Source organism: Lissotriton vulgaris, chromosome 5 (assembly GCF_964263255.1).
Source record: "Lissotriton vulgaris chromosome 5, aLisVul1.2, whole genome shotgun sequence".
In the NCBI taxonomy this organism is placed as follows: Eukaryota; Metazoa; Chordata; class Amphibia; order Caudata; family Salamandridae; genus Lissotriton; species Lissotriton vulgaris.
Genome location: NC_141693.1, coordinates 441,219,258 through 441,233,101, shown reverse-complemented (window position 1 = coordinate 441,233,101; position 13,844 = coordinate 441,219,258). Strand labels below are relative to the sequence as shown.

Sequence of the window (13,844 nt, the reverse complement as noted above, 5' to 3'; positions counted from 1 at the left end):
AAACCTACCCCTGTACCCCAAAACCCAAGCCTAGCCCCGAACCCTTAAAATACCCCTGTACCCCAAAACCCAAACCTACCCTTGAACCCTAAAAATACCCCTGTACCCCAAAACCCGAACCTAGCCTTGAACCCTAAAAATAACCCTGTACCCCAAAACCCAAACCTGCCCCTGAAACCTAAAATACCCCTGTACCCCAAAACCCAAACCTAGCCCTGAACCCTAAAAATACCCCTGTACCCCAAAACCCAAACCTAGCCCTGAGCCCTTAAAATACCCCTGTACCCCAAAACCTCAAACCTACCCCTGAACCCTAAAAATACCCCTATACCCCAAAACCCAAACCTAGCCCTGAACCCTAAAAAGACCCCTATACCCCAAAACCCAAACCTAGCCCTGAACCCTAAAACTACCCCTGTACCCCATAACCCAAAACTATATCTGAACCCTTAAAATACCCAAACACCCCAAAACATATACCTCAGTACCCCAAAACATATACCCTATACCCATACTTACCTTATCCAAACATTTAAAAAAACTTGCTTTTACCATTCATGTATTTACAACGAATTTCGTTGTAAATGTATGCATGGTAAAAGCATATAAAATGTAATGCCATGCGTTATAATGGCATTGCGGAGTAATGGTACTTTTGTAATGAAAGTATGCGGAGTGATGGTATGCGGAAAGAAAGTTGCGGAATAATGGGTGTAAGTACATTGGTGGCACGGCGGCCCACATCTCCAGCAACATACTCATATTTTTTCACCACCCATTTGAAAAATGCACAGGTCTCTCTCATTGATGGCCAGCACTGACATACACTTTCAGACACACCTCCCGCCACAAGTTCTAGAATTGCGAACTTTAGAGCTGGGGAGCTGGGGAGCTACGTTCTCGGCATCAGCTCAACATCCTGTGATTCCAGGCAAATCGCTTTGTCTCCCCGTGCCTACCACAAATGAATGTGTTCTTCTGTAATGTAAATTGTGCTCATGCCATGTTGTCGAGTTCACGCTATATAATATTGCAAGGAAAAATAAAGTAGGTAAACTCGAGTTCACTCACTACTGAACGCGCACTCTTAAGTGCATCAGCAGTGCACTGTGAATCAGAGCGTTTCAAAGGTCTGTCACCGATAAGAAATGCTATCTAAACGAAATCCTACAAAACAATATACTACTGGCTGGCAGCAATTCATACCCGGACAACGTCGGGACGGGCTGCTAGTATATATATAAACACACACACACACATAGTCTCTCAGACAATACTTCTGCCCAAGCTTTCCACAAACCATGCAGAGAAGTGTCAGAAGATCTTTACTTACGAGTACCTCCCGGACATCTTCTTCACAATGATGATGATGATGGCACTGAGAACTCCAACCCCTAATAATACTCCTGCAATGATTCCAAAGATCGCAGCTGAACTCAGCGATTCTGTGAAGGGGGAAAAATAGGAACCATGGCATGAGTTTATTTGTATACTAATTTTCAATCCTTCATTCAGAGAAACCATTCTTAAATTGTTTTAGCAAATAATGACTAATGTTTAGTTCGAAAATTGAATATTTCAATTCCTGTTCACATTCCCACAGTCCATGTACATGGTGTAGATCAAACATGCCATCATGGGTAGTCTTATCTGTCAGCTTCATGCATTGCAGCAGCGTGACAATGTTAAGTTTTGCCCTTATGTTCGCTTAGCTAAATTTGGTATTCTATGTCAGGACCGGAGGCTTCGGATTATGCCATTCTTTCATCGCTTTATTTTCTACAGCAGCAAGAAAAAATATATCACAAACTACTTTTCCCATGAACATTCGGGGAAAAAAACAAAGTCAAACATGAGTCCTATCACAGTGTCCATGCACCGGTGTCTCCCATCATGCTCCGCTGTTCTTGTCTCCTCCTCTTTCTTCGCTGCTCGCAGCAAGTTAAGTTGGTTTTTTCCTTCTCTCCTGGGTTTTGGGTTCTGTGTAGTGCGCTTTGGCCTTTGGCCAGGTGTCGGTTTTCTGTTGTTTCTTCACAGATTCCCTTCTTTAGTCGCGGGACGCCTAGTGCGCTCCTTACGCGATTATTTGCCCAGTATTGTGCGGTGTGGTGGCTCTGCCGGTGTCTCGTCTGCTGAAGGGCCGCTCCCAGGTGCTTCTAGAGTGTTCTGGCGCGCTCCTGTCACCAGCGGGTCCCGTGCCTAGCCTCCCGGCTCTGACACCCTGCGGGGTCGCAATTAGGTTTCCCTGTTTCGCTGGACGCCCTTTGGGTTGTATTATATTTTGTCGAACACCCTTCGGGGTCGTAATTGTGCCGTTTCGGCGTGGGAACGCTTTGCCGGGGGGCGCCCCAAGACTCTGAGGGCTGTAGCGTTTCCAGGGCCTGGCCCGTTAATTGTGTGCCTTGGGCCACCCGTATCGCTGGGACACCCCAGACCGTAGAGTGCCCTGTGGAGGGTCAGTTGGTTTTTCCTTACGCTCCCGCTGCTTGAGCCTAATTTACCTCGCTATGCAGGGTAACGCGGACCAGTACCCGGAGGAAGACCCTCTGAATTACGTCCCCTTGGACGACGATTTCTACCAGGCGGTCGATGACTTGATCTACCACGCGGTGGACCAGGCCATGGTCCCCCTTGAGCAGCAACTCTCGGCGCGCCTGGACGAGGCTAACGCTAAGTTTGCCGCCCTTCTTCCGGCGCCGGCTCCGGCCTCCGGACCGGACGCATCCCCCCCCCCCCTCCTCCCAAGAAGCCTTGCACTGAGGGGGTTGATTCGGCGGCTTTCGCTCGGGTGAAGAGCTCCTTCAAGGCCTTAGAGGACGCGCAACCTCCTCAACCTCTTCCTTCGGAAGTTCCTCCGCTTTCACCCCCTGCTATGTCTCCGGACCCATAGCAGGACGACGACTCTCAGGACTCGGAAGAGGAGGCCTGTTCCTCCCGGTCGTGGCTGCCTTCTCAGCCCTCCTCCTCCGCGGGTCCGTCTGACATGCTGGACCCGGACGACATCGTCCACCCCAGGTCCTCCGAGTGGGTCCCGTGTGACAAGATGGCCCAATACGTCGCTAATCGACTGAGGAAGCAGGTGGACAAGGATGCTAGGAGCCGCCTGCGTGCGGAGTGTCCCCGGCCCTCGTTGGAAGGTAAGGTGGCGATGACCCCGGACATCGACCCTAAGATGGCGACCTTCCTCCAGAAGTTCGTCAGGGACCCCCGGAAGGGGATCGACAGGTCCTGGCGCACTTGCCAGGACAAGCTTTTGGATGCTATTGGACCCATGACCAAGATCTTGGATATGGCGGAGGAAGCCAAAGTGTCAGGCGACGCGATCTTCCTGGAAGTGCTATCCAACTGGGCACAGAGGGCCATCATTTTCCTTGGCAACGCCAACTGCGCCCTCTCTCCGGAGAGGAGGCGTTCTCTCCTTATCAAGGTGGAGCCCAAGCTGGGCGATCTCGCCTCGTCGGAGGCAGGTGCAGTGGCCCAGGGGGGCTTGTTCGGTGACCCATTCATTAAGGAGCTAGGGAAATTCGTGGCTACCTTTACTTCCCTAGATCGCGCTCAGTCAAACATCAAGAAGGTCTTCGCGCCTCGTGTTTTTGACAAGGCCGGACGAGGCAGGGGCCGCTCGTTCGGCCGGGGCACCAGTTCGGATAGAGGTCAGGGCTCCGGACGCAGCCAGTATCAAGACAAGGCCAGGTTCAACAATTTCTACCCCACAAGAGGGCAGAAGTTCGGAGGACGTGGAGGTCAGCGAGGCCAACAGCAAGGCGGTGGTCGAGGTGAGTGTGCTGCCTTCCGCGAGCCTGCGAGTGAGGGGGTGGCTGGCGCAGTTCTTTCCAGCATGGGCCTCCCTTACCAGCGATGCTTGGGTGCTGCAGACGGTGCAGGGCTTCCAAATGGAGTTCCATGGCTGTCCATGTCAGCTACAACGTCCTCGCCCCATTACCTTTTCTCAGCGCGATGCAGCTTTGGTGAGCGAAGAGGTCGCGGCCCTCCTCCAAAAAGGGGCGATTTGTTGCGGTTGCGAACACCCCTCAGGTTTCATCAGCAATCTCTTCTTGGTGGACAAGGTCGATGGGGGCAGTCGCCCCGTGATAAATTTAAAAGAGTTCAACCAGTGGCTGGTGTATCGTCATTTCAAAATGGAGGGGATACATCTCTTGCGGGATGTTTTATGTCCGTCCGATTGGATGGTCAGGCTCGACTTGAAAGACGCCTACTTGACGGTTCCGATCTTCCCTCCACACCGTCGTTTCCTCCAGTTCAGGTGGGACGGTCAAGTCTACGAGTTCACCACTCTACCTTTCGGGCTCTCCTCGGCGCCATGGTGCTTCACAAAAGTGTTGCGGCCAGTGGTAGAGGCCTTGAGGGCCCAGGGTGTCAGGATGATAGTGTACCTGGACGACATGCTGCTCATTGACCAGTGCCCCTAGAGGCTACGGTCTCAGTTGCAGTCAGCGGTCAACCTTTTGCAAGGCCTGGGGTTCGTGATCAACAAGAAAAAGTCTCTTTTGGTTCCCACGCAGTGCGCTACGTTTCTCGGCTTCAACATAGACTCGGTGGCATCCACCTTGAGTCTGCCGGCCAGGAAGATGGCGAGGATCAGACACGAGTTGCGCCAAACTCTAACGAAGCAGTTGATTTCCTTGCGCCATCTGGCGAGGTTAGTGGGCCTGTTGTCATCTTCAATTCAGGCTATCTATCTTCCCGGGCCCCCTCCATTATCGCGCCATGCAACGCTTGAAGGCGTACCATCTCCGGAGGGGGCTGACGTACTCTCAGTTGATTCCTTTATCGGACGACGTGAGGGACGAAATGAGGTGGTGGCTCACGCACATGGAGGCCTGGAATGGCCGTGGGATTTTCGGCTCCGCTCCAGATATTGTGATAGAGTCGGACGCCAGCCGTTCCGGCTGGGGTGCCAGATGCAGAGATTTCTCCACGGGCGGCGCCTGGTCCGCTCTCGAACAGTCCTTGCATATCAACTGCTTGGAGTTGCTAGCGGGCTCCTTCGCAGTGCAATGTTGGACCAAGGACAGGGTGCAGTCTTGCGTCCTTCTCAGGATGGACAACGTGTCGGCGGTCCGTTACATCAACCATCTGGGTGGTACCAGGTCCAAGATGTTGGCAGACCTCGCCAGGGACTTTTGGCACTTTTGTCTGGACCACCAGGTATCGGTTACGGCGGAGTATTTACCGGGTCGCCAGAACGAGGTGGCCGATTGGCACTCGAGGAATATCATGGACGCCAGCGTCTGGAAGCTGGATCCTGCTCTGTTTGCCAGGCTCTCGGACCGTTGGGGTCCATTCTCGGTGGATCTCTTTGCGTCCCGCCTGGACCACCAACTCCCGCGGTATTTCAGCTGGCGCCCCGACCCTCTGGCAGAGGCGACCGATGCGTTCCTTCAGGACTGGTCGGGAGTGCAGGGATATGCTTTCCCGTCGTTCTCGATGATAACGCGCGTGTCGGCGGTGCTGCGCCACCAGTTAGCGCAGGTGGTGATGATCACTCCGTGGTGGAGGTCGCAAGTTTGGTTTCCGGTTCTACTGGAACTTTCCTGGGATTCTCCGATCCTACTCCCCCAGTCTCCCCACATTCTGCTGAATCCAGAAGGAGCGCCCCACAGGTTAGTCCAGGAAGGCTCGTTGCGCCTGATGGCGTGGAGGCTCTCCGGCGACGCTGGACGCTGCCTGGCCTTTCGAGAACGGCAGAGGACTTGCTTTCCAAGGCTTGGGCTGACAGCACGACCAAACGCTATCGATCAGCATGGCTCCGGTGGAGCCGTTGGTGTGTGCGACGGGGTTTTGATCCCGTGGGGGCGCCTGTAGTGCGTGTCCTAAACTTTCTGGCAGAACTGTCTCACCAAGGCCTGGCTTATTGATCGATCAATACTTTCAGGTCGGTGATCTCGGCGGGGCATGACCTGGTTCAGGGATCCCCGGTTGGCGAACACCCTTTTGTCTGCAGGCTCTTGAGAGGTATACGGCTTTCCTTACCGCTGGAACCTCGGTATTCCGCCCTGTGGGATGTGAACAGGGTGCTGAATTTGTTCCTTTCCTGGCAGCCGAACAGGTTCCTATCTCGTAAAGAGTTGACGGCTAAGTTGGCCATGTTGTTGTGCCTTGTGTCCTGCAGGCGAGTCTCAGACATACTAGGGTCATTTCGTACCCAGCTTTTCAAGACTCCCCTAAACTGTGCGTGGTGCAGTGCCTCCGTGCTTATGAGGATATGACTGAAGATACTCGCCCTCCGGGTGAGCGGCAGCTGCTTATTGCCTTACGAAAACCATATAAGGCGGTTACTTCGCCAACGATCGCCCGTTGGGTGCGTTGGGTAATGCAGGAGGCGGGGATTGATACAAAGCAATTTGGGGCTCACTCGGCGCGAGGAGCCATGGCCTCTAAAGCTTTTGCCCTTGGGGCTCGATTGGAGGACCTGATGAGAGCGGCTGATTGGTCCTTGGACTCCATGTTCAAGAGGTTCTATTTCAAGCCAGTTATTGATGTAGCTCGGTTGGTGGTCGATAAGCTTTGAACTGGCATAATCCGAAGCCTCCGGTCCTGACATAGAATGAGAATTTGCCTAGCCTTGGTGCTGGTAAGTTCCAATTCTATTAAGGACTCGGAGGCGAGGATTATCCCCCCCAGTGACTTCATGGAAGTGGACCCTCCCCGTATGCATAGTAAGTAAAGCGTTTATGTTCCTTTTGAAGGATGTACGCCTATTGCTCTTCGATGTAATGCTCTTCCTTTTTACTGCTGACGTTCTATTGGAACGGGATGGATCTGATGGTGTGTTCTATTGCAGGTGCGGATAATTCAAAACAAGATGCGTGAGTGGACTAAGGTTGAAGCTTTGCGCGAAGAAAGAGGAGGAGACAAGAACAGCGGAGCATGATGGGAGACACCGGTGCATGGACACTGTGATAGGACTCATGTTTGACTTTGTTTTTTTCCCCGAATGTTCATGGGAAAAGTAGTTTGTGATATATTTTTTTCTTGCTGCTGTAGAAAATAAAGCGATGAAAGAATGGCATAATCCTCGCCTCCGAGTCCTTAATAGAATTGGAACTTACCAGCACCAAGGCTAGGCAAATTCTCATTCTCCATCACATATGGTGATGTGGTTCATTGGCAGCTTGACTAAAATTGCACTATGCAGATAAAGTGTTCCTTCTTGGTTCAAAAGCACATTTGCCTCTCTTCAGAGGGTTTGAATGTCTCTGGCATGCAAAAGTACCTGGGAATCAGTTGTTGGCAGTTGCCTTTTTTGGGCTGATTACATACTTGTTTTGAAGATTTTAAAGTTCAGTTCCAATTATTTCCAATTAAACCTGTTGTTTTTTTAACGCTGCAGTGTGATCAGTCACTCTGCTCTGTGTCTTACTCTGTCTACATTCTTCATTGGAAAAAAATAGGAAAATGTATTACTTTTGCCCATCAGCCTGCACTGAACACCCTCGTACACCTTCAAGAGCCTCCCCACGCAGCATTCAAGAGCTATTTAAGGAATTTGAAGACCACCACCATTTTGGATGTGGAAAAAAACTGTGAAATTGATTCAATCGGTTTCTTCAAATGACCCTTGTCCTTTTCATATTGTCTCGTCCCATCCTGATTTTTTTCAGCTCCCATTTAGAGGAGCTTTTTAATTTCTTTCTTCACATGGTCACCATTCCCGCTGTGTGTAAGCACGCCAATGTTATTCCCCTTTTCAAATAATCTTTGGCTGACCCATCTGTCCACTCTAACTTTCCTGTTTCTGTCCTGCCTTTTATTTGGCCAACATTATTGAAAACCTATTAACCATCAATTATCTGTATATTTATAGTCAAACAATCTTCTGGATTCGTCACAATTGCGAATTAGGGCTAAGCACACCACCAAAGAAGCTCTATTAGCAGCAACCAATAAGATTGGGTTGAGTCTGGATGAGGACAGGCCAGCTTCCATTATCCCACTCAACCTCTCTGCGGCTTTTGATACAAAGCTGCATGCTTTCCTTACAAAAAAACTGCAAGAGATAGGGAGATTCTCAAAAACTCTGGCCTGGTTTCACTTGGTACTTTCAGACAGAACACAAACCATTCATCTCTTTCTATTCTTATCCGACCCAGTCATCATCCCATGTGGAGGTCCAAAGTGATCATCTTTCAGCCCCCACGCTCTTTAAAAGCAATATGGCACCTTTAGGCACTCTCATCTGAACATTTGGGATTGAAATTGTATGCTATGCTGATGATACTCACCTTTCAGTCTCTATTGTGGTCTTAGCTCATTAGCTCTGTGGGTGATGGATAAGTGTCTCAAATCGACAAGACTGAGGTCATATTGTTTGGAAAAGCAAACTCCATCTGGTCCCCTAATTGCCCTTACTTTTGCATATGCCTCACCTTGCATATGCTCTATACCCACATGGTTTCCTTTTTCAAAAATGTGTCACTTATCTCTGTCTGTTTTCTCTCTAATTGCTTTCTCAAACTATTTGATTCGAACTACATATACATCTAATCAAATGATTCAAACTGTTTACTGATTACCCAACACTTTCAATTCCAGATATTTTGAAAATCTCTAGTAATATCTTTCAAAGCCTGCCATTTCCCATGTTCAGATTTTTGCTAAAAATATCAATTTAAACACCAGATATAAAAACTTTGATTTAGTTACTTCTCCAAACATTTGATAACATCATTGTAGCTGCCAGGATAGCAAGCCATAACCCTTAACTAAAATATATGTTCTGTATAATTGCATCAAGACTTGGTGTGCATTTGTTTGTCAAGTTCTGAGCACTGAGAAGGTATGTTGAATCCCTTACTGATTTCTCAAGGAAAGGGTGACTCCTCAATAGCCACAGTAATTTTCCACACAGATTAGTATACATGGAAGGTGACAAATACTTCTTATGAGGGTCCCAGTTAAGAGGAAAAACACACAAAATGTAACTCCAGCCCCAGCAATCTTGTAAATCTTGATTGAAGAAGATTAGTAATGAAAAGATTAGCACAGCACCAAACTCCTACTACCATCAGGAATGAAAAAAGAGGCAGGCAGTCATATCCACAAATAAAATGCAGAAGATGGGTCCAACTGGAAGGAGCAAACATCAGGGACAAAAATAGTAGCAAGAGATGATGCATGCAGCAGAGAATAATTGGACCAATGTGTTGCTTTGCAGCCTTTACTTGTATGTGCCGTCTAATAGGTGGTACCAAATAAAACTGACATCACAGGAAAGGAATCTGCTTCATAGTATAAGTACAGCACCACCTGGAAGAGGGCTATTTATAAGGCTTGTATGTAGCTCTTTTCTGAAAAGCATCGAATTCATGTGGTAAATGACGACGGTTAACATCTTTCGACCAGCGCTGCATTCTGCGATGCAATTGCCACAGTTCATGCCCTGTACTCTAAGCCACTCACAGAGCATCCCTACTGGTGGCCATGAGCAAGCAGACACCAGAGTAACTCATGCGGTGCGAGCATTCCACGTGGCTGAGCACAGTGTCTCAGAACATGCTGCCCAGTGCTTAATTTGAGCCAGTGGTTTCCGGAGCTCAGCACGGGCACTTAATTGGTTTCCGGTGCTCAATCGTCAACACCACACTTATGACAGTCTGCCACATGATGGCACTGCTTATCTAATTTAGAGAGGAACAGAACAACAGTTGTTTATGAATACAATAAATAATCGGAGAGTCAGGGTGAAAGCAAAACCTTACCACAACAGAACTCAGGTAACTTGTTTAAACTTAATTTTGCAGTGTACATCCTTTAAGGGCTAAAGATTAAGGATGGGGAATCGCAAAGGGACCCATCAAACTGTGGATAAAGCTAGGGAAGAGGCGTTGCCAAACTCAAAAGCTACCTCACATCTGTTATGGGCGCTATTGAGACTGAGATTGACAGGGTAGAGGCAAGGATGGACTCTGCTTTTAAAAATTCTGTTCTCCCAGAACCAAAGATCACGGTGCCCATGGAACCTGCATAGAATCAGTCTACTAGACGCACTACCCATGACCACCTAGCGACTGTAGATTCTTCCCCTTGACCCAAGGCCATTATCCCCACGCTTTCTCCTATCTCTCCCCTATTAATTTATGTACTATACAGGACCCACAAATCCCGACAACACATGAAGGGACATCCCAGGCGGAGAGTCTCCCCTGCAAGAAAAGCAGGTAAGAGGTGGGTAGACTTACAAATGTGAAGCCTGCTTAATCCAAATCTAAAGTAAATCCACTATCCACATCAAAACAAGGCCCTAAAGTAAAAACGAATGTGGGAAAGAAACATTTCAAGCAAGTTCCCTCGGAGAATAACCCTTCAAAAAAATCTACCCAGACCTGTTTGAGTCTGGAACAGTTGGGAAGACGGCTCAAAATCATAGCACAACATTGTATGGTGGCTATTGAGAAAATCACTATCTTAGAGAAGAAAGTTGTCAACATTTCCTCATCACAGTAGAAGCTTATGGAAAGGATGGCATCCTTGAAAAAACAAGGGAAGGCTCATAGTGAACAGAACAGTATATATTACAGTGGCCCCAGTATTTAAAACATCGAAAACGTGTCAAAAGGGAAAAGATACAATGATATTCAAGTTAAAGAATCAAAGCAAGAATAAATTAATGTTACAGTGTTACTTAATCACACTGAAACTAATTAAAATTTTGTCCGAAAGGCACTGAAGGATATACATTTTTGTAAAAATATCATCATTTTATCATTACAGTGCCCAAAGGGAAACGTGGAAAAGGAAAGGGCGGTGATTCAAGTGAGGTAGTGAGGTAAACAGAGTATATGTGATGATAAAATATCACAAACAAACATTCAGGCATATATTATTCATATGTCAGGAAACCAAAAACAATTAGATATTCGTCACAGTACATAGCATCTGTACAAATTTGCCATGGAAGAGACTGGCATTAGCGAAGTGTCGATGTTTCGACCCCTGTGTGTGTAGGTTTCTTCTAACCCTTACTCGCGGGGTCTTCTTTAGGACAAAGGTGGGAGGTGTGGGGGGATGGGGCACCTACGAAGGACAAAAGGGTGGTGCGTCAGATCCATATTTAGAGTAAAGTTAAATACAGTAACACGGGCGGTACTGGCCAATATAATTACCATGAGTGGATATGAAGGGACCTCTCACAAGTCAATGGTGGAGGGTCAATGGGCTCCGTGGCTCCCAAACATATGGAGGAGGAGTGAGAAAACGCCTGCAAGAATAAGGTGTCTGTTCAAGCAACTGATGTATCTAGAGGCTGAAGCAACGGGCAATAGAGCGATTGCCTCTAAGTAAAACCACTTACTCAAAAGATAATTCCCGTAGGTTTGGTCCAGATAAATCATAGATCCAAGAAACTTTGAGGTACAACTCCCGTATCCTAGGAGTATCAGAAATCACGATTGAAACAAGGGAGTCTGGAGATCTAATCAAAGAAGAAAAGCAACAACTCAAAGCAGGACCCAGTCGATAAAAGTGAAAGACATGAATGGCAAGAGAAGGTCGTGATTGCTGCGACCGCAGTGACTAAAATGGGGGAAAACGGTAAAGTACCGGGATCAAGTGGTGGGATTGTTGGCAGGCTCTACCGAGATAGGTCTCTGATTTATGAGTGCCACTACTGCAGCAAGGTGAATGGTAATTGCATGAAAGCGGCTCTCTGATTAAAAACGTGGAAATAGAGCTCAAGTGAACGGAAGCTAAAGTGAACTGCAGCATTCCATAGTCTAACATGTGTATTTAAATCAAGCATTTCAGTGCTACTGCGTGCGAGATGGTGAACGCGGTCCTAAACGGATTCCAGAAACATGTGCGCATTGGACACAATAACCACAGACGTCTAAAAAGAGTGTGAGGGTTGCTAGCAAGTGCATTAAATCGCTACCAAACACCGGTTTAGGCAGAAGCGCCGGTGATATTGTGAGCCCAGGCGTACCGCTGTGTGATAAAACAGGCAGATTAATGAAATACCCCTAGTACCATCCAGTGTCAGGATGCGTTAGTCGCCACAAAACTGAAACCTTCTTTAAATCTAGGTATGTCAATGAGATGGCTGATTCGTTCTTGATCTGTAATTCAATGGGTATTATATTTGCCTGTAAATACTTAGTAAGCAAGTGTCCATGGAGGCGAGTGCGAATTAGTTTTTTCTCAAGATGTTCAAGTTTGGCGCTGAAGTGCAGAAAAACTCCCAAGCGTTGGCGAAAGATGTAATCATGACAGTAAACGCATCTTTCACCAACGCTAAATTTAAAGAAGGTTTCAGTTTTGTGGTGAATAACGCATCCCGACACTGGATGGTACTAGGTGTGGAAACAGCGGAAGAGCAGGTTCAAACACTATCTCGGGAAATTGCAGCCCTCAAGCAAGAAATTGCAGGAGATACCACCCTGACCAATGCTAAAGAGGCCCTTGATAACCTGGGAAAGAATCTGAAGGATTTTGAAACAACGACTCAGAATAAGATACTTGACAAACTATCGAAGGATATTCGGTTCTATGAGAAGAAGAATACGTATCCTTACCTAAACGACGACTACTACAAACAAGACAAGCAGGGACGATTCACAGGAAGGGACAGAGGAGGCTATAGAGGGAGAAGGAATTACACCACTTTCTCGGATTCATCTGTGAGCACTGACAGCGACAGTGAACAACAAGGCCCGAGCTCAGGCTACGGATATCGGGACAATTGGTATCCACCCCAGGGTTACCCTCTTTTTTTAGGCGAGGGCCAATGGAGACCCCCAAGCGGACAGGGAGGGAACTGGTCAAGGGGCCCTCTGAGAGGCCAACAGCCCACCAACACCGGCTGGGAGAGAGGGCGCGGAGCAGTGTCCAAACATGTCTGCTTTCAACCTGAGAACCACTGCGAAATTTCAACCCGCCAGAAGTTCCACACATCAACCTGGTGATGAACATCTCATCATACACACTGAAGGACGAGGAAGAGACAATTCTGTCAAAAGGTCTATTGTTTGTACCGACTGCCCATCCTAACATCTTCAATATAAAAACTGAACTTAACAGATTTTTCCGTAAAAGCCACTTGTCTTATTTCTTCAGAAATTCTGCAGCAGCACCGATAAGATCACAAACAGGGCTGAGGGTCCCCTCCACCTTTTTTCCTCCAACCAATGCCATGACCAATAGAATATTGGTGTATGAAACCATGGTACTGAAAGATGTGTCCAGACTACTAACCACATACAAACACACTGCCCAGAACACCACCAAACCTGAGAAAGCAGCCCTTTTGAGTTTGAAAAACGATAAGGATATTGTGATCAAATCGGCTGACATGGGCGGGGCTATTATAGTGCAGGATACAATACCCTACAAGACAGAGATCATGAAACAACTGCAGGATGGGGTCAGCTACGCCCAACTTAGAACGGATCCCACCAAAGACCTGGCTACAAAAATTTGGGGTCTTACATCTGAAGCAATGGAGAAACGGTTTTTGAGTAAACTCGAATTCGGCTACTTAAATCAAAAACATCCCAGGCTTCCCACTATTTACACCCTAACCAAAATCCATAAGGACATGTCTAACCCACCAGGCCGCCCTATAGAGTTGGGGTGTGGATCACTACTTGAGCCTTTGTGCAAGTACATAGACTTTTTCTTAAAACCTATTGCTGAGAATACTCGAGCATACTTGAGAGATACCATGCAGACAATAACCTTGATCGATGAACAGCCCTTCAATCCTGATGAGCAACTACTAGTGACGTGTGATGTTGTATCATTATACACAAGTATACCGCAAGACTCAGCATTGGAGGTGATGAAGAAGTTCTGAATCAACGACCAGCCCCTGTGGCTGTGCCTAC

General features: G+C 47.7%; 1 protein-coding gene across 1 annotated transcript in view; it reads right to left on the bottom strand.

Moving 5' to 3' along the window:
* Positions 1–13,844, bottom strand: part of PDPN (podoplanin) — a 327,323-nt gene that overhangs the window by 32,110 nt on the left and 281,369 nt on the right. Inside the window, exon 4 of the mRNA XM_086921860.1 lies at positions 1,334–1,445. Coding sequence (XP_086777986.1) covers positions 1,334–1,445 — 112 coding nt within the window. The remainder of the gene's footprint in view (positions 1–1,333; positions 1,446–13,844) is intronic.